General features: G+C 52.8%; 2 gene segments (V, D, J or C); both read left to right on the top strand.

The window, feature by feature from the left end:
* The first annotated feature begins 21,919 nt into the window (after window positions 1-21,919).
* On the top strand, window positions 21,920-22,389 carry LOC137144480 (Ig heavy chain V region PJ14-like). The segment is given in 2 exon segments: window positions 21,920-21,965; window positions 22,076-22,389. Coding segments are annotated over 2 exon segments (360 nt in total).
* Window positions 22,390-26,067: 3,678 nt separating this feature from the next.
* LOC137144481 (Ig heavy chain V region PJ14-like) lies at window positions 26,068-26,536 on the top strand. The segment is given in 2 exon segments: window positions 26,068-26,113; window positions 26,223-26,536. Coding segments are annotated over 2 exon segments (360 nt in total).
* Window positions 26,537-27,179: the final 643 nt, after the last annotated feature.

Consider the following 27,179-nt stretch of genomic DNA (forward strand, 5'->3'; position numbering starts at 1 on the left):
GCATGGCGCAGGATGGTCACAGAATACAGGTCCCACTGCATTTCATGTGGCCAGGACTTTCCTACGTCTCCCCTAGTGAGAGTTTCAAGCTTTGAATGAAGGCTGAGGGCTCGAACTAAAAATCAGGGTTAGAATTTTCATTCCGGGTTGGAATTGCAGTCTGGGGTAACGCTGGGATCCAGTGTTCTCACTGAGCTGTTCAGTCAGTTGTCAGCCTGAGATCAGTGTTGGGGTGAAGGTCACAGTGTATCCTGAGGGGCAGAGTTTGGGTTCGGAGTTAGGTGTGGGACAGAGAAGATGGGATGTGAGGCCCTATGGACAAGTGGGAATCTCCGATTTCCAGAGCAGTGGCACTTCAGTCAGAGATCAATTGCCGGCCCTTCCCTCGGCCTCACACACAGAAACTGAGTTCGATCTGCGGAAAACATTGGAGTCCCTTATAAGGAGGAAGATATGCAAATAGCAGAGCGAGTTGCCTCTTTAAATCTATGTCTTCCTCTGCCCAGGCTGCACCCGCAGACACACCCCGCACCCCTGTGTCTGTGCAGGGACCGGCCAGCCCCGCTGCGGACTTTCCCCACCGACACCAGGAAAAATGAGATTTTTGCTTCTTTTAACGTTCGCTCTCGCGGCTCTGGAAGGTATTTTCTTCCTCTGAACAACTGGCGGGGTTCGGAGAATATTGTGTCATCGCTGCTTTTATAACGATATTCACAACCTGTCTTTGTCTGCAGGTGCCCGCTGCCAGGCGCTGGTGGAGTCCGGAGGGGATGTGAAAAAGCCCGGAGACTCTCTGCGCCTCTCCTGCAAAGCCTCCGGCTTCACCTTCAGCAGCTACGATATGAACTGGGTCCGACAGGCTCCGGGGAAGGGACTTGAATGGATCGCGTATATAAACCCCGGTGGGGGTACTTTATACCCTGATTCAGTGAAAGGGCGATTCACCATCTCCAGGGATAACTCCAAGAGCGAGCTGTATCTGCAAATGACCGGCCTGAAGCCCGAGGACACCGCCCGCTATTACTGTGCGAGTGACACAGTGAGGGGAAGCCGCTGTGAGCTCAGACAAAAACCTCCCGCTGCGGGCAGCAGGGAAAGTCCCAGCTGCTCAGACACTGACACTGCGGCACTGGGAACTCAAGAGAGGAAGCGACGTGTTCATTGCCAGCGGCTCAGTCTGAGCCAAATCTAGCTTCTCACCGAGCACAGAGCCAAGGCCGGTCGCGACCTGACTGAGAAGGGCTGGACCTGAACCTTTCCCCCCTATTTGTAACACATTTTAAAATTAGTCTGTGGGCAAATAAAGACTCCCATTAAACAGCCTCTTTAAGTCGGGGCTGGGGGCAAGAGAAAACGCGATAAACTAAGTCACAAACACTCGAAGATAAAAACCTGGGGACAGTGAAGCTATCAATCAGTGCTGGGTATTTCACCAATATTTGTTTAAAGGTATCACACATGTCATATAACTCATCGACTCCCCCCCCGCACACTGCCTCCTCTCTACGGCCGTCATCAACTAACTCCCACACATCCATGGGCCCACACAACCTAGGACTATATCACATAACGGATCTCTCCACCATCCAACTTCCTTTCTCGGTACAATTCAATTAATCCACCTGGATTTAAACAGCAAACCCCCAGACAGGGATTTGCAAACATATTTTCAGCCAGGGAGTTTGGGAGTGGAAAGCGCCTCTCATTCGCTGCCCTAGGTAGACGGGCTAACAGTACCCATGGCACAAATGGGCATCTCCTCGGGGCTAGATATTGATATTTTACCGGATGATGTTGCTGGAGGAATTCGATGGATCAGACTTGCCCAAGGAAAAGACTAAATTCAGGCTTAGTCTCTCAGAAATATGGGGACTTAACGATATATCCAAGGTAATATTGTGTGCCCATAACTAATGTTATAGAAGACCTGAGTCTGTCTGTGTGTGTATCTGTCTGTCTATCTCTCTGTCTGTCCCCCTTCACACCCATCACTCTCCAGGTGACCGACACTAGCCCGGTGTCCCAGGACGCTGTCTGCCACCTGCCTGGACAGAAATGCATGCAGGGGCTGATCCAATGACCATCGCGATCGATTCTGAAAACTCTCTCCGGCTTCACTGCGTTGTAGATGCGGCCAAAGGAAGGACAATCGTCATCGGGTCAGAGCCTCGCTGCTGTGAAGTGCGGACGCTCCATGGATTCCAAGGCTGCTCCCCCGCTTGGCTAACGCTGCTGTCCTGGCCCCTTTATTCCGACAGATGAAAACATTGAATCACACGGGATCGAGCTATGCCAGGAGACGAGGGGCCAGGCGCCCTCCCACAGGACATGGCAAGCCTGATTTCAGAAGGTTTTCTACCCATCCAGCTACAGATTTATTCAGTGCCCACAACAATCCGTCAGCAATAAGTGAAAAGGAATAAGTGAGAATCCTTTCCAGTTCTCGAGTAGCAATTCTCAGTTATTGATTATTGGTAGCAAATTAACAACCTAGCCTGGAATTCTGCAAACATAAACCCCAGGAGCACTGCCTGTATCTAAGTTGGGAATTGGGTATTTCAGCAGGAGGCTCCCTGGCAAATGTATCCTTTGGTCAAATGTCACTGAAATCTAGGAATCAGGCCAGAAATGTGAGTCTTTCATAAGGAGGGGATATGCAAATGGCGGGGACTGTTTTTGGCTTAAATCTCTCTCTCTTTCTGCCCAGGACGCACCCAGACAGACAACCTGCAGACACCTCACCCTGAGAACTGTCCCCTGAAGCACCAGGGAAAACGAGAGTTTGCCTCCATTTCCTTTTCCTTCCGGCAGCTCTGGCAGATATTTGCTCTGCACAAAACCACTCGGGACCCAGCGGACTCTGCCTGTCCTCCTGCAGCGATAGTAACACAGTGTGTAAAGTTCTCATCCTTCTTTTATTCTCCTGTTAATTAAAGGAGAAGGTGTTTCAGTTCTCTCATTCTCCCCTCCTCTTCTACTCCTTTGGTCACAGATTGTTCTGACCCACTCTGGTCCAGAGATCAAGGAGGAAGAATCCAATTAAATACGCCGTCAGGGTTACCTGTTATTACATGGCCTGGATCACACAGGAGACAGGAAATGGGCTGGCTATTTAGCAACCACGTACCTTCAACTACAAATTAATACCCTGCCAGCTTCACAGGCCGATTCACAGCCTCCAAGGAGAGCTCCACTTTCTACCTCCAAAAGACCATCCTGAAACCCGAGGACACCGCCCTGTATAACTGTGCAAGAGACATCCAGGGAAGGGAATCTGAGCTCAGACCAAAGAAATACCTGCCCCTGCAGAGAGAGGATTTCCTGGTGGTGGCGCTCACCCTCCACGGCCAGATACCTCCCCTCGGCCACCCCGCACACAGCTGTGATAGCAGAGAGAGGCTCCGCTGATCCCATCGCCCCTGGGGAGACCAGGGAGCAGATGCCCAGGGTGTATTTCAGCGGAGCAGGAAGAAGAAGCAGGTGCATCCGGCCGTGCTCTGTGGATGCCCCCAGTGACTCACCAGGGCTTTCTGCTCAGACACTCTCCACTCGCAGACTCCCTCCTTTTCCCACTGCAGTCAATGGAGGGGCTGGGTCCTTAGCGAAGAGCAACGGGAATGAATGGCAGGGCCTGGCCAATAACCTACCAGGGACCTTCCCCGCCAGCCACTGGCAATTCTCTAGGGATGAAATTCACCCCTTTGTACAGGGACCATCACAAGGGCCTGTCCAGCGACTGAGCACCAGCTGTGACATTATCCTGCCCGTGCAGCACGGTCCCTTCTCATCGCACTAAGCCATCGTGCTCCACAATCCTTCCCAGCCACACAGCCCAGCGCAGAGACTTTCCCGACGCAGCTTTGCACACTTGGTTTGCAGACCAGTTCTGCAGATTGCCAGGAACAAGGGATGGTTCAGTGATGTCAGGGGCTGCTGGGTTATAACATTGACACCAACATCAAAAGGGCGGGGGAGGTGGAAAGACATGATAGATAGATAGAGAGTTACTTAGGTTAAATTGTTAGTATTATAAGTTCCAAGTGTTATTCTATTTATATAAATACTCAAAGGGAAGCTCCAGTTTTAAGATTCAACCCTCAGATCTCCCCGACACTGGGTTTGAACTCGACACAGTGTCACACTCCTGCTAGATCTCCCCTTATATTGTCCCCACCCCTTGTCCCATGCAAATGAGCCGCCCGGGGCCCTGTTCATAGCCCAGTGGCAGGCCGCTCACACCGCTCAGAGCCAGCTCAGCTTCCCAGCCCGCCCAGGGAACCAGCCCGCCAGCCGCAGACATGGCCCCCAGCCTGGTCCTCGCCTTCCTCCTGCTGCTCCCAGCGGGTAAGGGCTGGATCTGCGCTCCCGCCACATGTTCCCTAATATCCGCACCTCTAGGAATCACTGCAATATTTCCTTTTTATTTCTCCCCTCTGCAGGTGTCTATTCCCAGGTTAGCCTGGTGGAGTCCGGAGGGGGAGTGAAGAAGCCCGGAGAGACCCTCAAACTGACCTGCACCGTCTCCGGATTCTCTCTCACTAGCTACTCGGTGAGCTGGATCCGCCAGGCAGCGGGGAAAGGGCTGGAATGGGTCGGAATCATGTGGTATTATGGAAGCACTGACTATAGCGATGCTCTGAAAAGTCGCCTCACCATCACCAGAGACACGTCCAAGAGCCAAGTGTACCTGCAACTGACCGGCCTGCAACCCGCAGACACTTCCGTGTATTACTGTGCCAGAGACACAGTGAGGAAAACCTACCAGAGCCAGCACTAAAACTAACCGTGCGGAGAACCAGCCTGCCTGTAAGAGCCGCCGAGAGCAGCAGCTGCCCACACAATCTGCTTTCTGCTTGGTTGGTTGGTTGCTTTCTGCAGATGGCACAGCAAGTTACCCCGCCTCACCCAAAGTCTCACAGTCTAAATACCACGGCTGAGAAGGGAACCCAGAAGTCCTGCCTCCCAGGGCCCCGCTCCACCAGTTTGTCTGTCATTCTGCTGAGAAGTGAAAGAAGAAAACCCCCAGGGATATTCACAGCTAGACTCACGCCATAGCAAATGGATTATTCTTCCCTCCCATAGCTGGGAAAATACACAAGGAGCTTCTTTGTACCGGTGTCTCCCACAGACACGAGAGCCCGACTCTCACAGTACAGCTGGGAACACAACCCGACCTCTGTGTCGTGGAGGACAAAGACTGAGTCACTGGCCCCAGAGCACCTTGATTCAGAGCCAGGAGCCAACAAGTGACTCTGGCTCGATGCCTGTGAGGTGCTGAGGGGGCTAAATCTCTTCCCCCACAACCGGCTGTTAATTCTCCGCGGGTGAAACTTCTCCCAGGGCCCGGGACCTCGCACAAGACCCGGTGCCGCTACCGAGCCCCACCGAAACACGACGTGTCCTTTTAATATTTCACAGGCCTTGTCGAGCCAGCTTCTCTCTTGTCACAGCATTGCCCCGCAGGTGTTGCCTTTGTGACTCCCACATTCAGCCCCATCGAACCAATTCATAATAGAACAAATGTTCCCAGAGATCCACTGTCAGGTGTGCACTCGACTGCCTCGGCTGGAACTTCACCTCCACACACAAGGCATTGGTCACTCACAGGCATTTCTCTCACCCAGACCGATGCTGAGAGATGAACAATCCGGATTCTCATCTGCGGCCCATTTTTAACTCCCGTAAAGTGCATGGGACGTTGGCCTTTTTTGATGGACAGCACCTCCTACACTTGAACAGGGGCAGGTTCATCTCCCATTACTAGAGTGGACGTCAGCTAATATGTAGAATAGGCGGAGAAGCCCAATTGACCAGGTGACCACAGCCACAATTTAAATGAACTGCGGATGAATATTCCACGGGAACAGGTCAAACATTTCACAGGCTGAATTGTATTCATCTCCACCGAGCCTAGGTACACAGACAATCAAGGTCACGTTACAAGCAGCTCCCTGGCTTAGAGCAAGGGGTGAGTTAGAGAAGAATAAAACGTTTTATTAGAGGAAATGTTTAAGCACAAAACAATAACGCAATAGTCGAGGTTCAAAAAACACAGTAATACAGCATCCGGGGATGATATGCAGTGGGGGGGATGGGGGGTGATCTGAGCTGCCCTGTAAGAGGGGCTGGAGAAAGACAGGGGGACGATCCAGCGTGGAGGGAGGGGCCCTGGGGGGCATTGCAGGCAAGTGGGTCCAGGTCTAACAGTGGCGTGCAGGATATTTGGGGTGGGGAGGATCTCTTTAAGGTCCCTGGGATATTGCACACCGTGTATCTCTGCTGCAGAGAAAGATGGAGATTATTCAGAGGCACTAAAACAGGTTTGGGGTGTTTAACGGCCATTCCCTTTCCATGGGACCTGGGTACCAAACTGCCCTTTGTAAATCCCTCCCCCCCCCCCGACAAAGTTACAATTCCAGCATTTAAAAGGTAACATTTTCTTCTTCCTGTGTGTGCTTCCTCGTGTTAAAATAGACACTTTCCCTACGTGGTTTTAGTTCTCTCGTAGCCTGGGTGTTCGGATTGGGTTCCCTACCTGGCGATATCTCCTCCTCAGAAAATGCCGCACCCCCAAACTCTGAGAACAAACCCCTTCCAAGGCGTCCCAGGCTGACCGAAGGCAAAACTGAGGCCGTTAAAAGACCTCGTTGTTCTGGAAAATCTTGGCCAGAAAGCACCGTGGGAAAACTTGCATTAGCAGGACAGTGGCCCCGCAGCTCTCGGGTCAGGACAATGCGGATTCCCTGGTTAAGTACCAGGCGGTGTATTAAGAATAAAGCCGCCCCGCCCTTGGTGTCGCTCGCCTGCCTGCGCTCGGATCTCGGGAGTTCGAGTCGCCCGGGGCTGGGTTTATCAGCCCATTACTAAAAGCGGGATATGCAAATAGGGGGACTTAGCTCCGGGCTTAAACCCTGCATTGCCCAGCCCCAGCCACACCCGCGCTGAGCCGCCGCCAGACCTTTGTGGGTGCGGGCAGTGGGAAAGGGAAATCCAGAGTAAAGCCCCGACCCAGGCGAAGAAATGAGACTTTGGCTCCCTCTCCTCCTAGCTCTGGCAGGGCTCACAGGTGATTTTCCGTCCCCCACCCCCCCAAATAATGGAGGCTCCTGAGATTTCTTCTCACTCAGAATCTGCTGGTTCTTAACGTGTCTTGATTTGCAGGTGCCCAGTCCCAGGTGCAGCTGGTGGAGTCCGGCGGGGTGTGAAAAAGCCCCGAGACTCCCTCCGCCTCTCCTGCAAAACCTCCGGCTTCACCTTCAGCAGTCACTGGATGGACTGGGTCCGCCCGGCTCCCGGGAAGGGGCTGGACTGGGTCTCGGGAATTGCGGTGGGGGCAGCACCTATTACCCGCACTCGGTAAGGGGTCGCTTCACCATCTCCAAAGACACCGCCCGCGACCTGCTGTACTTGCAAATGACCGGCCTGAGAGCCGAGGACAGCGCCGTGTATTCCTGTGCCAGGGAGTCACACAGCCAGGCAGGTCCGCCAAAAACTGTCCCCGGCTGCGGCTCCAGAAGCATTTCCCGGGTGGGAGGCGCGCAGGCTCCGAGCTTCGCTTAGTAGTTCAAACACAGGGGCCGAGGGAAAAGGAGGCAGTTTGTTCAGTGTCCGCACCGGGGAACAGGCGGGCGTGACCCAGAAATACTGCAGTGGTACTGGACAGCAGCTGCTGTGTTCTCTCTCTCACACACACACACACACACACACACACGCTTTCTCGCCTTCGATACACCAGGCACAGTGCGCATATCCATGGCCTGGCCTGTTCACTTTTCCCTCTGTTTCGCCGGTCAGTGAATGTTCAGGGGCAGCTTTTATCGGGTTTCTCTGGACTTTTAATAAAACCCGAAGTAAAACACACCTCACAGAGCCAGGTCAGCAGCTGTTGTACACTGTGGAGGCCCCATTGATTTCAACAACCTTACCCCTAGCCACAAAAGCGGAGGATCTGACACATTTATTCAAACAGGAAAATAAACACATGATTTAGCCCAGGGGCCCTGTTTATACATGAAGATGCGGGTGCAAGACCCCCACAAGTACCTTTGGAAATGCCGTCAGTATTTAAAAGGCGACCTTGACTCAAAGTCCCCGCCTATGCCTATGGTGCGAATACAGATTTAGAAAGAGAAATCAGTTTTCACAAACCACTGCCCCCCCGCCATTCACAGAGGTCATCATCTTCATCTCTCTTATACTCTAGGGATAGAGTTTTATCTCTAAAGGCTGATCCAAAACCCACCGAAACCAGTCGGGGTCTCTTTCCTCTGAGTACAGGAGGCTTTGCAATCAAGCTAGGAATAGGAGCTCTCTCAAGGAGATCGTTAATTTCTCCATTAGACAAACTATACTCAGGATCCCACTATGCTGTGCGGGGCGCTGTACAAATATAATGCCTCTGTCTTACTCCCAGAGCAAATCTGTCAGTTTACACCGTGAAGAGAAAGAGTTTTACCCTTATAAGGCAGACGATATGCAAATCGGGGTGACAGTTCCCTGTATAAATCGGTCTCTCTCTGCCCAGGCTGCACTGAGAGACACAATCTCCAACCCCCTGTCTGTGCAGTTACCAGCCAACCTCCCGCTGAGAACTTCCCTTCCCACACTTGGGAAAATGAGACTTTGGCTCCATTTCGTTCTCGTTGTAGCTGCTTTGGAAGGTATTTTCCAACCGAAATGCCCTAGAGAGGCAGCTCAATATTGTACATTCACTATGTTGATACTAATATGTCTATCGCGTCTTTATTTGCAGGTGTCCGGTCCCAGGTGCAACTGGTGGAGTCCGGAGGGGGTGTGAAAAAGCCCGGAGACTCTCTCCGCCTCTCCTGCAAAGGCTCCGGCTTCAACTTCAGCAGCCACTGGATAGACTGGGTCCGCCAGGCTCCCGGGAAGGGGCTGGACTGGGTGGCTGCGATTAACGAGGGTGGATCCACCCGGTGGTATTCCCCGGCTCTCCAAGGGCGATTCACCATCTCCAAAGACAACTCCAACAACCTGCTGTACCTGCAAATGACAGGCCTGAAGGCTGAAGACACCGCCCGCTATTACTGTGTGAGAGAGACATACACACAGTGAGCGGAAAGCAGCTGCTGCTGGTACAAAAACCAGAGCAGCGGAACTTCTCGCGTGGGGCGCCTGGAGGCAGCAGGACACAGGCCAAACACTGCTGTGCTGGGGTGAATCAGCAACTAATCACCATAGAATCAGGGCAGATGAGGGTTAGAAGGGACCTCAGGAGGTGTCTAGTCCAAACCCCTGCTCAGAGCAGGACCAACCCTGACTAAATCATCCCAGCCAGGGCTTTGTCAAGCCAGGCCTTAAAAACCTCCGTGGACAAGATTCCACCACCTCCCTAGGTAACCCATTCCAGTGCTTCACCACCCGCCTAAGGAAAAAGCTTTTCCTTATATCCAACCTAGACCTTCCACACAGTAGCTTCCTTGTTGTGTCATCTGTCACCACTGAGAACAGTCTAGCTCCATACTCACTGGAGGCCCCCTTCAGGTAGCTGAAGGCTGCTATCAAATCCCCCCCTCATTCTTCTCTTCTGAAGGCTAAACAAGTCCAGTTCCCTCAATCTCTCCTCATGAATCATGTGCTCCAGGCCCCTCGGCTCCTTCTCCCTATGGCTAAGCCTGCCAGGAAATGTGTCCTAATGGTCACTGCATGTGTAAGTGGAGCTGGTCATGGCTGGGGAGGAGAAGGGACCGGGGACTCAGTTCTAACCCACGCCCAGCGCCAGCGGGTGTCCCAGCCCTATTGAACCCTGTGGTCTCCCCTCTCCCCACTCACAGCCCCACTGCTCATGGGCTGGAGCTGCAGAGCTGAGATTCATTCCATCGTATGGATATTTGTGTTTCCTTCTGGGCCAGCCACATTCATTTGTGCCTTTTATCGAGAACAAACCAATCATTTCCCCTCTCAAGGTCACTGCATCAATCTAGCCAGATGCCAATCAGCAGAATCTATCCATCTATCTCTCCAATCACTGAGCACACCCTGGACTTACCCATCTCCTCACCCCGCCCCATGTGTTCATTGAGCGAGTATCTGCAGTGCGGGAACACGACGTGTAACATGATGTGATATTTCTGTGATAGAACTCGATGTCACTGTCACCCCAAACACACCCTGAAACCAGGGCCTGCTTCCCTCCATTATACCCCCCACTGCCACACTCAGCCACTGTCAACCCATAGAGATCCCCGCTCCAGCCTGGCCTGATCCTCTCCTCTCTAAACCTAGCGCACAGCTTCCCCCACAGCCACTCTCACCCCATAGACACACCAAACCAGCGCCTGCTCCTCTCCCATTTACACACAACACAGCACTGCCTTCCACAGCTTCCGTCACCCTATCAATGCAACAACAGCAGGAGCCTGGTGCCCTCCCCTCTATACCTACACTCCCCCTCCTCCCTCACCCCCCCCCCCCACACACACCTAACAGCACGATTTGCTCCCCTCCCCTCTGCACCCCGGCACAAGCTCCCGCTTCATGCCCAGGGCACTGCCCTTCTTCAAATCTCTCCCTCTCTGGGGGTGGATCCCGTATTTCTACCGTCACAGCCCCTCCTCCCCGCTGCATGCAAAGCTCAGACATCTCCCCCGACATAAAAAGCAACGCAGCCCTCTCTCTAAACACACAGTCCCAGATCCGGCTCCGGGAGTCCACTTCGGCTCGGACCCATCCCAGCTCCACTTCCGAACCGCTCCCATGGCGATGTTACCGCCCTTGTACACAGTCATTGCACTGGCCTGGCTCTCCGGTGAGTCGGATTGAGATTTGCTCCGTCTGTGTCTTTACACACACAGACAGCTGTTTAATATGGGGGGGCTGGTTTACAATATTCTTCTTCCCTCCTTTCCCCAGGGGCCCGCTCGCAGGTGGTTCTGACCCAGTCGGGTCCAGCGCTGAAAAAGCCCGGAGAGTCTCATCAACTGCAATGTGCCACCAGCGGGTTTACTCTGAGCAGCACCTGGATGGGCTGGGTCAGACAGCAGCCGGGGAAGGGGCTGGAGTGGCTGGTCTACTATTACAGTACCTCCAACAAGTACTACGCCTCCTCCATCCAGGGGCGATTCACAGCCTCCAAGGACAGCACCAACTTCTACTTACAAATGACCGGCCTGAAGGCGGAGGACACGGCCCTGTATTACTGTGCGAGATACACAGCGAGGGGAAGCCGCTCTGAGCTCAGACAAAAACCTACCTCTGCGGTGAAAAGGGGAAGTCCCAGCCGGCTTAACACTGATAGGCGAACCCGAAAAAAACCCTGGATTTTATTCAAAGCCCTAATTTAACCCTTCCTCTAACGATGACTCTGACTGTATTGATGACAGTTACTGTGGCACTGACCCAGGCAGAACAGGTCACACTGACCCTCACACGTTTGCCCCACTGGACTTCTACCCTTTCCCGTCCACCAAAATTCAACCCGAATCCAAACCTTAACCCCAGTTACACCTTGTGACGGAGTCACCCCAGGAACAGGGCTCTGGGACCACACAGACACAGCCACTCAGTGCTTTGGTGTTTGCTCTCTCACACCCCTGAACATCCATACAGCCGCCTCCTGACCCTTGCCTTGGAGGGGTCTGGATTTCTACTCGCCAGACCTCCCCGTGTGGGTCCCCGTGGCTGGGACCCTGGAGACCCCTACACACCCCAAAGGGGCCATGCACTTCCCCTGGCAGTCAGGAGTGGTTCACACACACATAGTGTGGAAGTCAGAAGGTTTGTTAGTTCTCAGGGTCACAGTGTAGAAAGACTTCGTGGGCAGCTGAATTAGAAGTTACAGCAGCGAGCAACCGAGGAGCCCCAGAAATCCCCTCTTTGGGCTCTGCATGCATGCAAACCCCACAGGGTTCTCTTCCAGCCAGCAACACACACACCCATCCACCTGCCCCCTCCCCAGTCCTTTCTCTCCTTCCTGGGCAAGGTGGCCACTCCTCCTGGTCTCCACCTGCTACAAACTGCTGGAGCTGGCAGACTCAAGAGGACAAAGGGGAGTGGATGGTGGACTGTGGCTGGGGAAGGACTTTCCGACCTCCGGAGGCCTCTGCAATGAACATACACCCGGGTCTCAGCCCCCAAATACATGAGTAACGTATGGGGGAAACTGAGGCACACACACAGCACTCCAAGAAAACTGCAAAAATACCCCGACTTCATCACATACCTTTATCCATAACCACATCTATAAACCTAACCGCAACGCTCTGATTTTTGCACTTTCATGTACATCGATGTTAACGAGGTTGTATTTGCATCTCTCTAAATCTGGGTCAGTGAACTGTCACTGCTGGAAGGAGTGGCAGAATAATTCCGGAGATATTTAGAGTTTTTTTTATCATTTCATTCCAGGCCCAGCCCACACCCTTTACTAAAAACAGCAAGAAAACAAGGAGGAGGAACCTTACAAGGAGTGTGGGTAGAAGATGTGAGAATCTAGAACAGGCTAAAACCAGCAGTGCTATACCAGAGCAACTACGGGCTGCGTTTGCAAACCACCAGCCTTCAGATCCGAGTGCACCGCGCTGTGTTACTGGGCCAGATGTGGACACCGGGCTGATACATCACCCAGCTGATAAATCTGCCGGAAAGATATTACTGCTCTATCTGGATATTGACCTTTCCACCATCTTCGTAGTCCCCCGATAAATGATTCCCAAGTGATAATGTAAGATAGAACGGTTTATTTACAGAAGTGTTTAAAAGGGATCTACATAAGTTAGGTCTTTAATTGCCATCCATGCAGGAACTCAGTGCTTGCTGAGTGCCTGAATCCCTTGGGTTGCCTTGAAACGTGCAACAGCAGAGAAGGGTGACAAGTGTGACAGTGGTCCCGAGACATGCCACGCAGCACCCCAGGGAATGTTAACTCTCCAGTCAGTGTACCAGCCCAGCCCCCCCCAGTCACTGACCCGACCTTCGCATGGGCGATGGAGACCACTTCCCCACCATCAACTAACTGCATGATAATCAGGTCCTAAATCTGTAACGAGCGAACTGTGCTTTCATAAGGCAGCTGTTTCTTCCCCCTCCATACCCAGAATTAGGATCCCGCCGCATTCATGTACATAAACACCCAGCCAGGGATGATCTGACTCCTCCCTCGGCCCTGGTGCAAGTAACTCTCAGCACTCAGGGAAGGAGTTTGGGCCCTTTATAAGCAGGGCGATATGCAAATCGGGGTAGGAGTTTCCTCTTTAAATCCGCGCGTCTCTCTGACCAGGCTGCAGCCAGAGACAATCCGCAGCCCCCTGGCTCTGTGCAGTTCCCAGCCAACCCCCCTGAGCACTTTCCTCTCCAACTCCAGGCAAAATGGGACTTTGGGTCGCAATTGTTCTCACGGCAGCTGCTCTGGAAGGTATTTTCTTCCCCTGATTAAATGGCAGAACCAGGCACTAGACAATGATTGCTGGTTTATAGCATTATCTGTGCCATGCCTTTATTTGCAGGTGTCCGCTCCCAGGTGCTGCTGGTGGAGTCCGGCGGGGATGTGAAAAAGCCCGGAGACTCTCTGCGCCTCTCCTGCAAAGCCTCCGGCTTCACCTTTAGCAGCTACGGGATGAACTGGGTCCGCCAGGCTCCCGGAAAAGGGCTGGACTGGGTGGCTTCGATTAACGAGGGTGGATCGAGCCAGTGGTATTCCCCGGCTGTCCAAGGGCGATTCACCATCTCCAGGGATAACTCCAAGAGTGAGCTCTATCTGCAGATGACCGGCCTGAAGGCTGAAGACACCGCCCGCTATTACTGTGCGAGAGACACAGTGAGCGGAAAGCAGCTGCTGCTGGTACAAAAACCAGAGCAGCGGAACTTCTCGCGTCGGGCGCCTGGTGGCAGCAGGACACAGGCCAAACACTGCTGTGCTGGGCACAAGGGGGGGGAGGGCCGGCAGGATGGAAAACTCTGACATCGCGGATTAACTCTTCAGTGCCCTGCATGCCTCCCGCTATCCCAGTGTGTGCGCGGTCCTGCTCGCCTCCTGCAAAGGGCTCTTCTCACTGAACTGAACTGGGGGGCTCCCTGGAGTGAATCAGCAACTGATCATCACAGAGAGAGCAGAGGATGGTTGGAAGGGACCTCAGGAGGTATCTAGTGCAACCCCTTGTGAAGCTGAAACACAGGGGCCGCGCTGAAAGGAGGAACAGGCGGGCGTGACCCAGACATATTGCATTGGCACTGGACAGCAGCTGCTGTGTACACACACACACACACACACACACACACACACACACACACACACACACACGCTTTCTTGCCTTTGATAAACCAGGCACAGTGCGCATATTCATGGCCTGGCCTGTTCACTTTCCCTCTGTTTCACCGGTCCGTGGACGTTCAGGGGCAGCTTTTATCGGGTTTCTCTGGACTTCTAATAAAACCCTGAATAAAACACAGCTCACAGAGCCAGGTCAGCAGCTGTTGTACACTGCGGAGCCCCATTGATTTCAACACCCTTACCCCCATCCACAAAAGCGGAGGATCTGATGCATTTATTCAAACAGGAAAATAAACACATGATTTAGCCCAGGGACCCTATTTGTACATGAAGATGCAGGTGCAAGACCCCCACAAGTAGCTTTGGAAATGCCGTCAGTATTGAAAAGGCGACCTTGACCCAAACTCCCCGCCTCTGCCTATGGTGCGAATACAGATTTAGAAAGAGATATCAGTTTTCACAAACCACTGCCCCCCCATTCACAGAGATCTTCTTCATTTCCCTTATTCTCTAGGGATAGAGTTTTATCTCTAAAAGGTCTGATCCAAAACCCACCGAAACCAGTCGGGGTATCTTTCCTCTGAGTACAGGAGTCTTTGGAATCAAGCTAGGAATAGGAGCTCTCTCAAGGAGATCGTTAATTTCTCCATTAGACAAACTATACTCAGGATCCCGCTATGCTGTGCGGGGCGCTGTACAAATATTCTGCCTCTGTCTGACTCCCAGAGCAAACCTGTCAGTTTACACCATGAAGATAGAGTTTGTGACCCTCATAAGGCAGACGATATGCAAATCGGGGTGACAGTTCCCTGTATAAATCGGTCTCTCTCTGCCCAGGCTGCACTGAGAGACCATCTCCAACCCCCTGTCTGTGCAGTTACCAGCCAACCTCCCGCTGAGAACTTCCCTTCCCACACTTGGGAAAATGAGACTTTGGCTCCATTTCGTTCTCGTTGTAGCTGCGTTGGAAGGTATTTTCCAACCGAAATGCCCCAGAGAGGCAGCTCAATATTGTACATTCGCTACGTTGATACTAATATTTCTATCGCGTCTTTATTCCCAGGTGTCCGCTCCCAGGTGCAACTGGTGGAGTCCGGAGGGGATGAGGAAAAGCCCGGAGACTCTCTCCGCCTCTCCTGCAAAGGCTCCGGCTTCACCTTCGGCGGCTACAGTCTGCACTGGGTCCGCCAGGCTCCCGGGAAGGGGCCGGAGCGGGTCTCACGTATTTACGACGACGGCAGTGCTATGAACTACGCCGACACAGCGAAAGGGCGAGTCACCATCTCCAGGGATAACGCCAAGAACTTGGTCTATCTGCAGATGAGCAGCCTGAGGCCGGAGGACACGGGCCGCTATTACTGTGCGAGAGACACAGTGAGAAGAAACTCCTACAAAAACCCAGTGTGCAGGATCCCCCTTCTCCCGTGCGGGGGCAGCACTTCCACACACTCCGCAGCTCTGCAGACAGGCAGGAGAACAGGCCTGGGGAGTGGGGGGTGGAGACAAAGATCCGATCTCGGGTTTTAACCCTGCAGTTGCTGCCAATGTCCCCCCTTGCAGCACAAAATCCCGCGGGGCCGGGGCTGCAGAGCTTCACGCGGCTGCTGAATAAATCCCAGGCAGCTCACCTGAGGGACAGGGCGCAGGGCTGCGATTTTCAAAGCAGCGCCCTGATTTTAAGTCACCCCAACTCCCCCCTGAAAATCACAGTCCAGACTCTCAGAGGGTGTCAAGGGGCGGAGCCAGGGATCCAGCCCATAATACTCTGCCACAATTAACTATAGTAACCATGGAGCTAAAGGAACCCACCTTCACCTGTCGAGCCTTGGCACCTCTACGAGGCCAGCCAGGAGAGCGGGTTCTAGATCCGAGCCCAGCAGGGTTCTCCGGAGGCGCTTCGGTAGAAGCAGAGCCCCGCTGGCGATGGGCTGGGGCCTGCAGGGTTAGACAGCGGAGGGGTGGGGGAACTGCCTGGCGTCTTCAGAAAGCAAGGACCTAGGGCAGGACCAAAGGGTGAGGGTCTCTTAAACCCAGCCCGGATTCAAATCCCTTTTCAGCCTTATTGTTCCAGGAAAGGAAAGGATCCTGCTCTCTTAATACCGCCCCCCCCCGAGAACAAAGGTTCAGATAATTCAGGAAAGAAGTTGGTCTCCTTTCTCAGGAGGAGGCTGTGCAACCGCGGCTGTTTCCTGTTTATATCCGTCTCTCTCTCTCGGTCTCTGCACCCGAGAGACAATCACCAGTCCCCCGTGTCTGTGCAATTACCAGCCAGTCCCTCTGAGCACCTCCCCTCCCCCTTCAACACCAGGGAAAATGGCCCTTCCCTTCCGTTTGTGTGTCTTTTTGTCAGCTCTGGAAGGAGACTGGGATACGTGCTCCCCCTCGACGCACTGGACAGACAAGACAGTGCTACGTTCTCGCCCTAGGCCTGGATTCACAGAGGTGCCGGGTTAGGAAGATCAGGGTGGCACTGCCTATCTGTCAGGCACCTAGACAATCCCAGGAACAATGTATTACCGTCCGCAAAGCCTGAGATTGGCGCCTGAACTCCTGGAGAAACAGGCACCTAAGAACAGGATTCACAAAAGCCAGCACACTAGGCAGGGGCCGTCGAAGCTCACCCATGGGAAATGCACAGGAGAGGTTTGTCCTGAACCCCCTTCCTCTGCCAGAGATCGGCACTTCAGTCTGGGCGGCAGGATACACGTCACCCTGCCTGCAATTCCTGAATGGGAAAGGAATCTCCCCCTGCAGCCAGGCATCTGACCTGCCCCTGCCTTTCTGGTGCGGCTGGCACCATGCATCACACAAAACAGTCAGACAAGCAGGAGGTGGTGGCACCCACCTTATGACTTTTAGCCCAGGGGTTAGAACCCCTAACCTAAGATGTGAGGAAACAGAGTTCACCCCCCCCCTTTCTGCTTGATAAAGAGAAAGGATTTCAACAGGGGTCTCCTACTCACAGGCCAATACGCTGAGGTGGGTGTCCCTCCGTCTCTTACGTTGAAGATGTTTTACTGTGGATAAATAATGAAAGCGGGATTGATGTGAGGACTGGACTCTGGGTTGCCTATCTCCTCTGGTGGTGCCCTAACCCCAGGCTTACCAGTGTGGTGAGGGCAGCCTGTTCTGCCCTTCTGTGGGGCCTCTGTCCTTTTCGGCTATGCAGCTGGGTGGGAGCAGAGGGGGGGGGCTCAGTCCCACCCTTTACCCAGGCCCCAACCCAGGGACCCTCTGAGGAGCAGCCTCAAACTGCTTAGTCCATGAACTACTACCTTCCCCGGGTCACCTCTCCTTGGCCCCACTGTTTGTGGTCACTTCCTGGAACCGGGGGGAGGCCTCTCTGCCTCGGATCCCTGGCCATGCCGGGACAAGCTTCCCCTTAACTCTGCTACCTTTTGGGTTGTGGTAGCAATTGCACCAAGCCCCGGGGAAAGGTAACTCCTTCTTTTAACTCCCTTTCAATTTCTGCCAGCGGCGTGCCAGGGAGGCATTTAACTGCTGGGGAACAGCTCCTTGATTGGCCTAATTGCCCTGGAGTGGCCCCAGCTGAATCACCCGGGAGCAAGGATTTGTTGACGCAGGGGCTAATATCCATACCCTGCAACTAAATGGCCAATGGAATGTTCTCATCAACATGCAGTGGAGATGGGGTGGGGAAAACAAACTGGGTCTGTGAAAACACCCCTTGTCTCCATTGTGGCATGCTCCTTCGACTTTATCTTTATATTCCAGGCAGTTCTTTTGCTCTCATTGCTGACACACAAAAACCTTGCACACTTTGTTTGATCGGATCATTTCAAGGTTTTTCTTTTCTCATTGTAAAACCAAGGACGATTTTATCACTGTTTTGTATGTCGCTGTTACAGGTAAAGCCATTTCTGTCCAGGTAGGGGTAAATTACTCCCCAAAACATTGATCCTAGATACCTTTCTCGTCAAGTAAAGCGTCTTGTTGTTTAAATAAACTTCTTGTTTGAAATAATAATAAAAAAACAACCTACTCTCCTGTAGCCATCAGGTCTGGCCCTGTCACCCCAGCCATGCTCATTCTCTGCCCCCCAGTGCTGGATACTCTCCAATGTATGATGAAATGATCATCAACTCTGTGCTGGGCGCTGCACACACACACGGTGTGGGACTCTCTGAATCTCTCTGAGTCCCTGCACAAGTAATGCCCAGCACTGACAGAAGGAGAGTGTTTCTCTTATAAAGAGGGGGAGATGCAAATACAGGTGAGAGATTCCAGTTTAAATCTCCGGCGCTCTCTCTTTCTCTGCCCAGCCTTCACCCGCAGAGACATTCCCCGGGGTCTGTGCAGCGACCAGCCAACCCCCCTGAGAACTTCTCCCTCCAACACCAGGGAAAATGAGACTTTGGCTTCCCTTAGTTTTCCTTCTAGCATCTTTTGCAGGTAATTAACCCCCCTCAGTGCGCTGGGAGACAGAAAGTGAGATTGCTCCAGTGAAAATGGATATGAATTGAAGTATTATTGTATTCCCAGGTGCCCGGTGCCAGGTGCAGCTGGTGGAGTCCGGAGGGGATGTGAAAAAGCCCGGAGACTCTCTGCGCCTCTCCTGCAAAGCCTCCGGCTTCACCTTCACCAGCTACTACATGAGCTGGGTCCGCCAGGCTCCCGGGAAGGGGCTGGAGTGGCTCTCTAGCATCGCTGGCAGTACCGTGTACTATGGTGACTCCATTAAAGGGCGATTCACGCATCCAGAGATGACCCCAACAACCTGCTGTATCTGCAAATGACCGGCCTGAAGCCCGAGGACACCGCCCGCTATTACTGTACAGACACACAGTGAGGGGAAGCCGCTGGGAGCTCAGACAAAAACCTCCCGCTGCGGGCAGCAGGAAAGTCCCAGCTGCTCAGACACTGACACTGCGGCACTGGGAACTCAAGAGAGGAAGCGACGTGTTCATTGCCAGCGGCTCAGTCTTAGCCAAATCTAGCTTCACACCGAGCACAGAGCCAAGGCCGGTCCCGACCTGACTGAGGAGGGCTGGACCTGAACCTTCCCCCCTATTTTTAATGCATCTTAAAATTAGTCTGTGTGCAAATAAAGGACTCCTATTCTACACCTACTTAAAGTCGGCAGAGGTGGCGGGGGGGGGGGAGGGGGAAATGGGATGAACAAAGCCACACCTACTGTCAGATTAAAAAAATGGGCACAGTGAAGCTGTCTATCGCAGCAATATTTGCTAAGTGGTATCACACACGTTGTAGAACTACACGGCTCCTTTCCAGCTCTCGAGAAGCAATTTTCAGTTATTGATTTTTTTGCAGCAAATTAACAACCTAGCCTGGAATCCTGAAAAATAAACCCGAAGACGATTCCGTGTATCTAATTTGGGCATTGGGTATTGAAGCATGAGGCTCCCTCTCTCCTGCAGGGAGAGAAATGCATGCAGGGGCTGATCCAATGACCACCGCAATCGATTCTGAAAACTCTCTCCGGCTTCACTGCGTTGTAGATGCGGCCAAAGGAAGGACAATCGTCATCGGGTCAGAGCCTCGCTGCTGTGAAGTGCGGACGCTCCCTGGATTCCAAGGCTGCTCCCCCGCTTGGCTAACGCTGCTGTCCTGGCCCCTTTATTCCGACAGATGAAAACATTGAATCACACGGGATCGAGCTATGCCAGGAGACGAGGGGCCAGGCGCCCTCCCACAGGACATGGCAAGCCTGATTTCAGAAGGTTTTCTACCCAGACAGCTACAGATTTAGTCAGGGCCACAACAATCCGCCAGCAATAAGTAAAAAGGAACAAGTGAGAATCCTTTACTGTTATCGATAAGCAATTTTCAGTTATTGAATATTTGTAGTAAATTAACAACCTAGCCTGGAATTCTGCAAAATAAACCCCAGGAGCACTGCCTGCATCTAACGTGCGAATTGGGAATTTAAGCAGGAGGCTCCCTTTCAAATGTATCCTTTGGTCAAATGTCACTGAAATCTAGGAATCAGGTCAGAAATGTGAGTCTTTTATAAAGAAGGGGATATGCAAATGGCGGTGACAGTTTCTCTTTCTGCCCAGGACGCACCCAGAGACACAACCTGCAGACACCTCACCATGAGAACTGTCCCCTGAAGCACCAGGGAAAACGAGTTTTCTCCTCCATTTCCTTTTCCTTCCGGCAGCTCTGGCAGGCATTTTCTCCCCACAAAGCCAGTCGGGAACCAGCGGACTCTGCCTGTCCTCCTGCAGCGATAGTAACACAGTGTGTAAAGTTCTCTTCCCTCTTTTATTCTCCTGTTAATTGAAGGAGAAGGTGTTTCATGTTTCCGGTTCTCTCATTCTCCCCTCCTCTTCCACTCCTACATAGGAGCCTGGTCACAGATTGTTCTGACCCACTCTGGTCCAGAAAACAAGGAGCTCGGAGAATCCACTTCGATTAAATACACCGTCAGGGTTACCTGCTATTATATGGCCTGGATCACACAGGAGACAGGAAATGGGCCGCACTGCCTGGTCAGCTACCACGTACCTTCAGCTACAAATTAATACCCTGCCAGCTTCACGGGCCGATTCACAGCCTCCAAGGACAGGTCCACTTTCTACCTCCAAAAGACCAGCCTGAAACCCGAGGACACCGCCCTGTACAACTGCGGGAGACACACAGGGAAGGGAAGCCAGAATCTGAGCTCAGACCAAAGAAACACCTGCCCCTACAGAGAAAGGATTTCCTGGTGGTGGCGCTCACCCTCCACAGTCATGAGAACCGACCCGAAATATCTCCCCTCAGCCACACCGCACACAGCTGTGACAGCAGAGAGAGGCTCCGCTGATCCCATCGCCCCTGGGGAGACCAGGGAGCAGATGCCCAGGGTGTATTTCAGCGGAGCAGGAAGAAGCAGCAGGTGCATCCGGCCGTGCTCTGTGGATGCCCCCAGTGACTCACCAGGGCTTTCTGCTCAGACACTCTCCACTCGCAGACTCCCTCCTTTTCCCACTGAAGTCAATGGAGCAGCTGGGTCCTTAGCGTAGAGCAACGGGAGTCAATGGAAGGGCCTGGCCAATAACCTACCAGGGACCTTCCCCGCCAGCCACTGGCAATTCTCTAGGGATGAAATTCACCCCTTTGCACAGGGACCATCACAAGGGCCTGTCCAGCGACTGAGCACCAGCTGTGACATTATCCTGCCCGTGCAGCACGGTCCCTTCTCATCGCACTAAGCAATCGTGCTCCACAATCCTTCCCAGCCACACAGCCCAGCGCAGAGACTTTCCCGAAGCAGCTTTGAACAATTGGTTTGCAGACCAGTTCTGCAGATTGCCAGGAACAAGGGATGGTTCAGTGATGTCAGGGGCTCCTGGGTTATAACATTGACACCGACATCCACAGTGGGGTGGGGCGGAGAGACATGATAGATGGATGAATGGATGGATAGAATTACGTAGGTGAAAGTGGTATTATTATAAGTTCCAAGTGTTATTACACATATATAAATACTCAAAGGGAAGCTCCTGTGTTAAGATTGAAACCTCAGATCTCCCCGACACTGGGTTTAAACTCGATAAAGTGTCACACTCCTGCTAGATCTCCCCTTATATTGTCCCCACCCCTTGTCCCATGCAAATGAGCCCCCCGGGGCCCTCTTCATAGCCCAGTGCCAGGCCGCTCACACCGCTCAGAGCCAGCTCAGCTTCTCAGCCCGCCCAGGGAACCAGCCCGCCAGCCGCAGACATGGCCCCCAGCCTGGTCCTCGCCTTCCTGCTGCTGCTCCCAGCGGGTAAGGGCAGAATCTGCGCTTCAGCTGTGCCTCCGGTACCGCATGTTCCCTAATAACCGCACCTCTGGGAATTAATAAAACATTTCCCCATTTATTTCTCCCCTCTGCAGGAGTCTATTCCCAGGTTAGCCTGGTGGAGTCCGGTGGAGGAATCAAGAATCCCGGAGAGACCCTCAAACTGACCTGCGCCGTGTCCGGATTCTCTCTCACTAGTTACTCGGTGAGCTGGATCCGCCAGCCAGCGGGGAAAGGGCTGGAATGGGTCGGAGCTATCTGGACTGGTGGAGGCACTGCTTATAACGAGGGTCTCAAAAGTCGCCTCACCATCACCAGAGACACCTCCAAGAGCCAAGTGTACCTGCAACTGACCGGCCTGCAACCCGCAGACACCTCCGTGTATCACTGTGCCAGATACACACAGTGAGGGAAAACCTACCAGAGCCAGCACTAAAACTAACCTTGTGCAGAACCCGCCTTCCCGTGGCAGTGACAGAGCAGCTGCTGCCCACGCAATGTTCTCTCTGCTTGGCTGGTTACTCGCTTGGCACAGATTCCCGAGCGTGTAACAAGCGCTTCTGAACGTCATGTCGCCTCATCCCGAGTCCAGCAGTGACTCAGAATTTCAAAGCCTCCGAGGGGAACCCTGCGGTCCTGTCTGCCAGCCTCCTGCTCCACCAGTTCTCCCACATGCTGCCAGGAACTGAGAGGGAAAACCCCAGCAATATTCACACTAGAGGAAGCAACGATCCTTCCCTCCCATGGCCGGGCAGATTGTAAAAGGAGGAAAGTGAGATTCTTCTGAGCAGTCTGGGCTGCACTGCAAGGAGCTGGGGCCGCTGCTCTTAGGTGGATGACGGTATCTGTGTCCTTGGTCCAAGAGCGCATTGATTCAGCGCCAGCAGCCAGTCACTCACCCTGGCTCTATGCCTGTAGGGTGCAGAGCGGGCTAACTCTATTCCCCTCGACCCGCCGGTCCATCCCCTGGGGGTGAAATTCAGCCTGTGAGGAGGTCCCAGAATAAGGCCCGTGCACTTACTCAGCCCTGCGTCATGGATGTTCATATGTCACAGGGCTACTGCCGCCGTCTGTGCTAGGGAAAACTTCTCTGTTTTTATGACATTTCCCCTACATTGCTTCCTTCCCTGGATTCGTCTCCAAGATACAACCTGACACAACCAATCAATCATGAACACAAAGATTTACCGGGACCCATTTTTAGACGTGCACTGGGCGACCCCAGGAACACAGGACGGAGTTCATCCATAGGAACTCCTCGATCCCAGGCACCTGCTTAGTGAGAAACAATCCCGATTCTCCCGTGCTCTGCAAATTGTGCTGCAATTTACCGCTCTGGAAAGAGGGTGGGATGTCAGCTGGGTCCGATGAGAACCTCTTTTGCACCTCCTGCCTACACAATGAGAATGGTCATGCTGGGTCAGACCAATGGTCCATCTAGCCCAGTATCCTGTCTTCCAATGGCGGCTAAAACGGGTGCTTCAGAGGGCATGAACACAACAGGTAATCATCAAGTGACCCATCCCGTCCCCCATTTCCAGTTTCTGGCAAACAGCAATCCCTGCCTACCCTGGCTAATAGCCATTGATGGACCTATCCTCCATGAACTTATCTAGGTCTATTTTGAAGCACGTTCTAGTCTTTGTTTTCACAACATCCTCTGGCAAGGAGTTCCACAGGTTGACTGTTCTTTGTGTGAAGAAATACTTCCTTTTGGTTTGTTTTAAATCTGTTGCTTATTAATTTTTAGGCAGGGCCTGTGGTTTACATGGGCAGGCACAAGTCTTGTATCACAAGTGTTTTCTACAGGCTGATAAAAACGTGGGATTAATTCCTTAAAATCTGATTGGATGGGCCTGCTTTCAAAGTGGCTGGGCCAAGGCCCACTCATGCCCACCCATAGCTACAGAGCCAGGGAAGGTTCTGGAGTGGTTGCTAGGTACCACCAATCTTTAGTTGCAATCCGCTCTGCACCCGCCAATCCAGGGTGATTCACACCCTTTCAGGGCACTCCAGCCTCTACATGAATCCCATGCACAGCTATAGACTGGGGACCGAGGGGCTAGGCAGCAGTTCTGCAGAAAAGGCCCTGGGGGTAACAGTGGATAAAAAGTTGGATATGAGTCAGCAGTGTGCCCTGGTTGTCAAGAAGGCTAATAGCATATTGGGCTGCATTAGGAGGGGCATTGCCAGCAGGTCACGCGAAGTGATTATTCCCCTCTATTCGGCATTGGTGAGGCCGCATTTAGAATATTGTGTCCAGTTTTGGGCCCCCCACTACAAAAAGGATGTGGAGAAGTTGGAGAGAGTCCAGCGGAGGGCAACAAGAATGATTAGGGGGCTGGAGCACAGGACTTATGAGGAGAGGCTGAGGGAACTGGGCTTGTTTAGTCTGCAAAAGAGAAGAATGAGGGGGGACTTGATAGAGGCCTTTAACTACCTGAAAGGGAGTTTGAGGGAGGATGGGGCTAGGCTGTTCTCGGTGGTGGCAGATGACAGAACAAGGAGCAATGGTCTCAAGTTACGGGGGGGAGGTCTAGGTTGCACATTAGGAAAATGTTTTTCACTAGGACGGTGGTGAAGCACTGGAATGGGTTACCTAGAGAGGTGGTGGAATCTCCATCCCTAGAGGTTTTTAAGCTGAGGCTTGACGAAGCCCTGGCTGGGATGATATAGCTGAGGTTAGTCCTGCTTTGAGCAGGGGGTTGGACTAGATACCTCCTGAGGTCCCTTCCAACTCTAATATTCTATGATTCTATGTACATGTCCAGGCTGTGAGCCGAGGATACCACCCTGTATTGCTGTGTGTGGACAGAGACAGGGCCATGAGCCTGGCCACAGAAACCCAAGGTGAAGAATCGCCTTTGTCCCATCCACCACCTGGGGGAAGCAGTGACGCACGCACGCACGCACGCACACACAGCACAGCGGTGGGTACCAGGATGAGGATGGGCATCAGGATGGAAGTGCATCGGACACCAGCTGTTAAATCCGCAGTTCCCTGCACTAAATGCACCAATACAGAGCACAAACCTGCTTTTGTCACTGATCTTATGGCAAGTCTAGAGGTAAGGCCAGGGAGTGAAGCAAATTCTCCCATTCTCCATATGGTAAAAGACACCCTGAATATTTCCTACTTAACACAGCACCTGTCAGAGGTGGAGCAGGCCGCTTTTGGGAAAGGGGGGGATGAGCCAGAGCTTCAGTCGTAGCTACTTCCCAGGGCATTATTCTGTCTCCAGGGGTGTCTCAGACGTGTGACCCAAATCCCCTGTCACTGACACAAACTCCCACCGTCCCACCACCATGGGTGGGGGTTCAATACAAACTGACTGCAACTGGGGCCTTACAACGTGTGAGGGAAATTACCTTCCCTGGAGGCGTCTGTTCATTCCTTTCTTAGCACAATGTAAGAGCAGGACGCCCAGCGCTCGGTGCAGGGCCTGCAAACACAGCTGAAAGGAGCCAGCCTGGCTTCTTCTCTCTGCCCTAGTGCATACAAAGAAAACCAGCCAGTGACACAGACACAGCTGGGGGCTCAGACATCCTGCCCGTGCAGCACGGTCCCTTCTCATTGGACTAAGCAATCGTGCTCCACAATCCTTTCCTACCACACAGCCCAACACAGAGACTTTCCTGAATCAGCTTTGCACACTTGGTTTGCAGACCAGTTCTGCAGATTCCCAGGAACAAGGGATGGTTCAGTGATGTCAGGGGCTGCTGGGTTATAACATTGACACCGATATCCACAGTGGGGTGGGGCGGAGAGACATGATAGATAGACAGACAGAGTTACTTAGGTGAAATTGGCAATATTATCAGTTCCAAGTGTCATTCTATGTATATAAATACTCAAAGGGAAGCTCCAGTTTTAAGACTTAACCCTCAGATCTCCCCGACACTGGGTTTACACCTCGATACAGTGTCACACTCCTGCCAAATCTCCCCTTATATTGTCCCCATCCCTTCTCCCATGCAAATGAGCCACCCACGGCCCTCTTCATAGCCCAGTGCCAGGCCGCTCACACCGCTCAGAGCCAGCTCAGCTTCCCAGCCCGCCCAGGGAACCAGCCCACCAGCCGCAGACATGGCCCCCAGCCTGGTCCTCGCCTTCCTCCTGCTGCTCCCAGCGGGTAAGGGCAGGATATGCGCTCCAGCTGTGCCTCCACTACCACATTTTCCCTAATAATGGCGCCTCTGGGAATCAGTAAAACATTTCCTTTTTATTTCTCCTCTCTGCAGGTGTCTATTCCCAGGTTAGCCTGGTGGAGTCCAGTGGAGGAATCAAGAAGCCCCGAGAGACCCTCAAACTGACCTGCACCGTGTTCGGATTCTCTCTCACTAGCTACGCAGTGCACTGGGTCCGCCAGCCAGCGGGGAAAGGACTGGAATGGGTGGGAGAAATCTGGGGTGCTGGAAGCACTCCCTATAACGATGCGGTGAAAACTCACCTCACCATCACCAGAGACACCTCCAAGAGCCAAGTGTTCCTGCAACTGACCGGCCTGCAACCCGCAGACAGCTCCGTGTATCAGTGTGTCAGAGACACACAGTGAGGGAAAAGCTACCAGAGCCAGCACTAAAACTAACCTTGTGCAGAACCCGCCTGCCTGTGTGAGTGGCAAACAGCAGCAGCTGCCAACACAGCCCCCTTTCTGCTTGGCTGGTTATTCGCTTCATCCACATGGCTGCATGGCCTCTGTCTTTGGTGATTTGTACAAAACAAACCCTGTGTCCAGACAGGGGTTAAACTGGGTGTCCCTTGCTGTCCCTTTTCACCCTGCAGTTCTGTGATTCCATGGCACAGCACAAGCACGTATAAATTGATCTCTCCTTATACTGTTACCATCCCACTGCCCATGAAAATAAGCTCCCTGGTGCCCTGCTCAGTGCCCAGTTGCAGAATCTCACATACAAAGGACTCTCCAAAAACCTATTTTCCTTCCAAAAGGAGCAGCCAGCGAATTAATGAAATGAACTTCTGTACTCCTAGTATAGGCAAGGCATTCAAATACTGTGAGAATGAGAGGCAGAAGGAAACCCTAAAGCAGATTGGATTGATAGACAGACAGACAGACAGTTGACGTTTAGTGGGTTTAGACTTTCAAATGTCAGGACCAAATAAATACCATCAAGGAAGCATCTCAGGTAAGCTTGAACCCTCAGAGCAACCCGCTGTTGGGTTTACACTTCAATGCA

Source organism: Emydura macquarii, unplaced genomic scaffold, assembly GCF_026122565.2.
Source record: "Emydura macquarii macquarii isolate MOO-44397 ecotype Brisbane River unplaced genomic scaffold, CSIRO-AGI_Emac_v2 contig_3453, whole genome shotgun sequence".
Taxonomy (NCBI): Eukaryota; Metazoa; Chordata; order Testudines; family Chelidae; genus Emydura; species Emydura macquarii.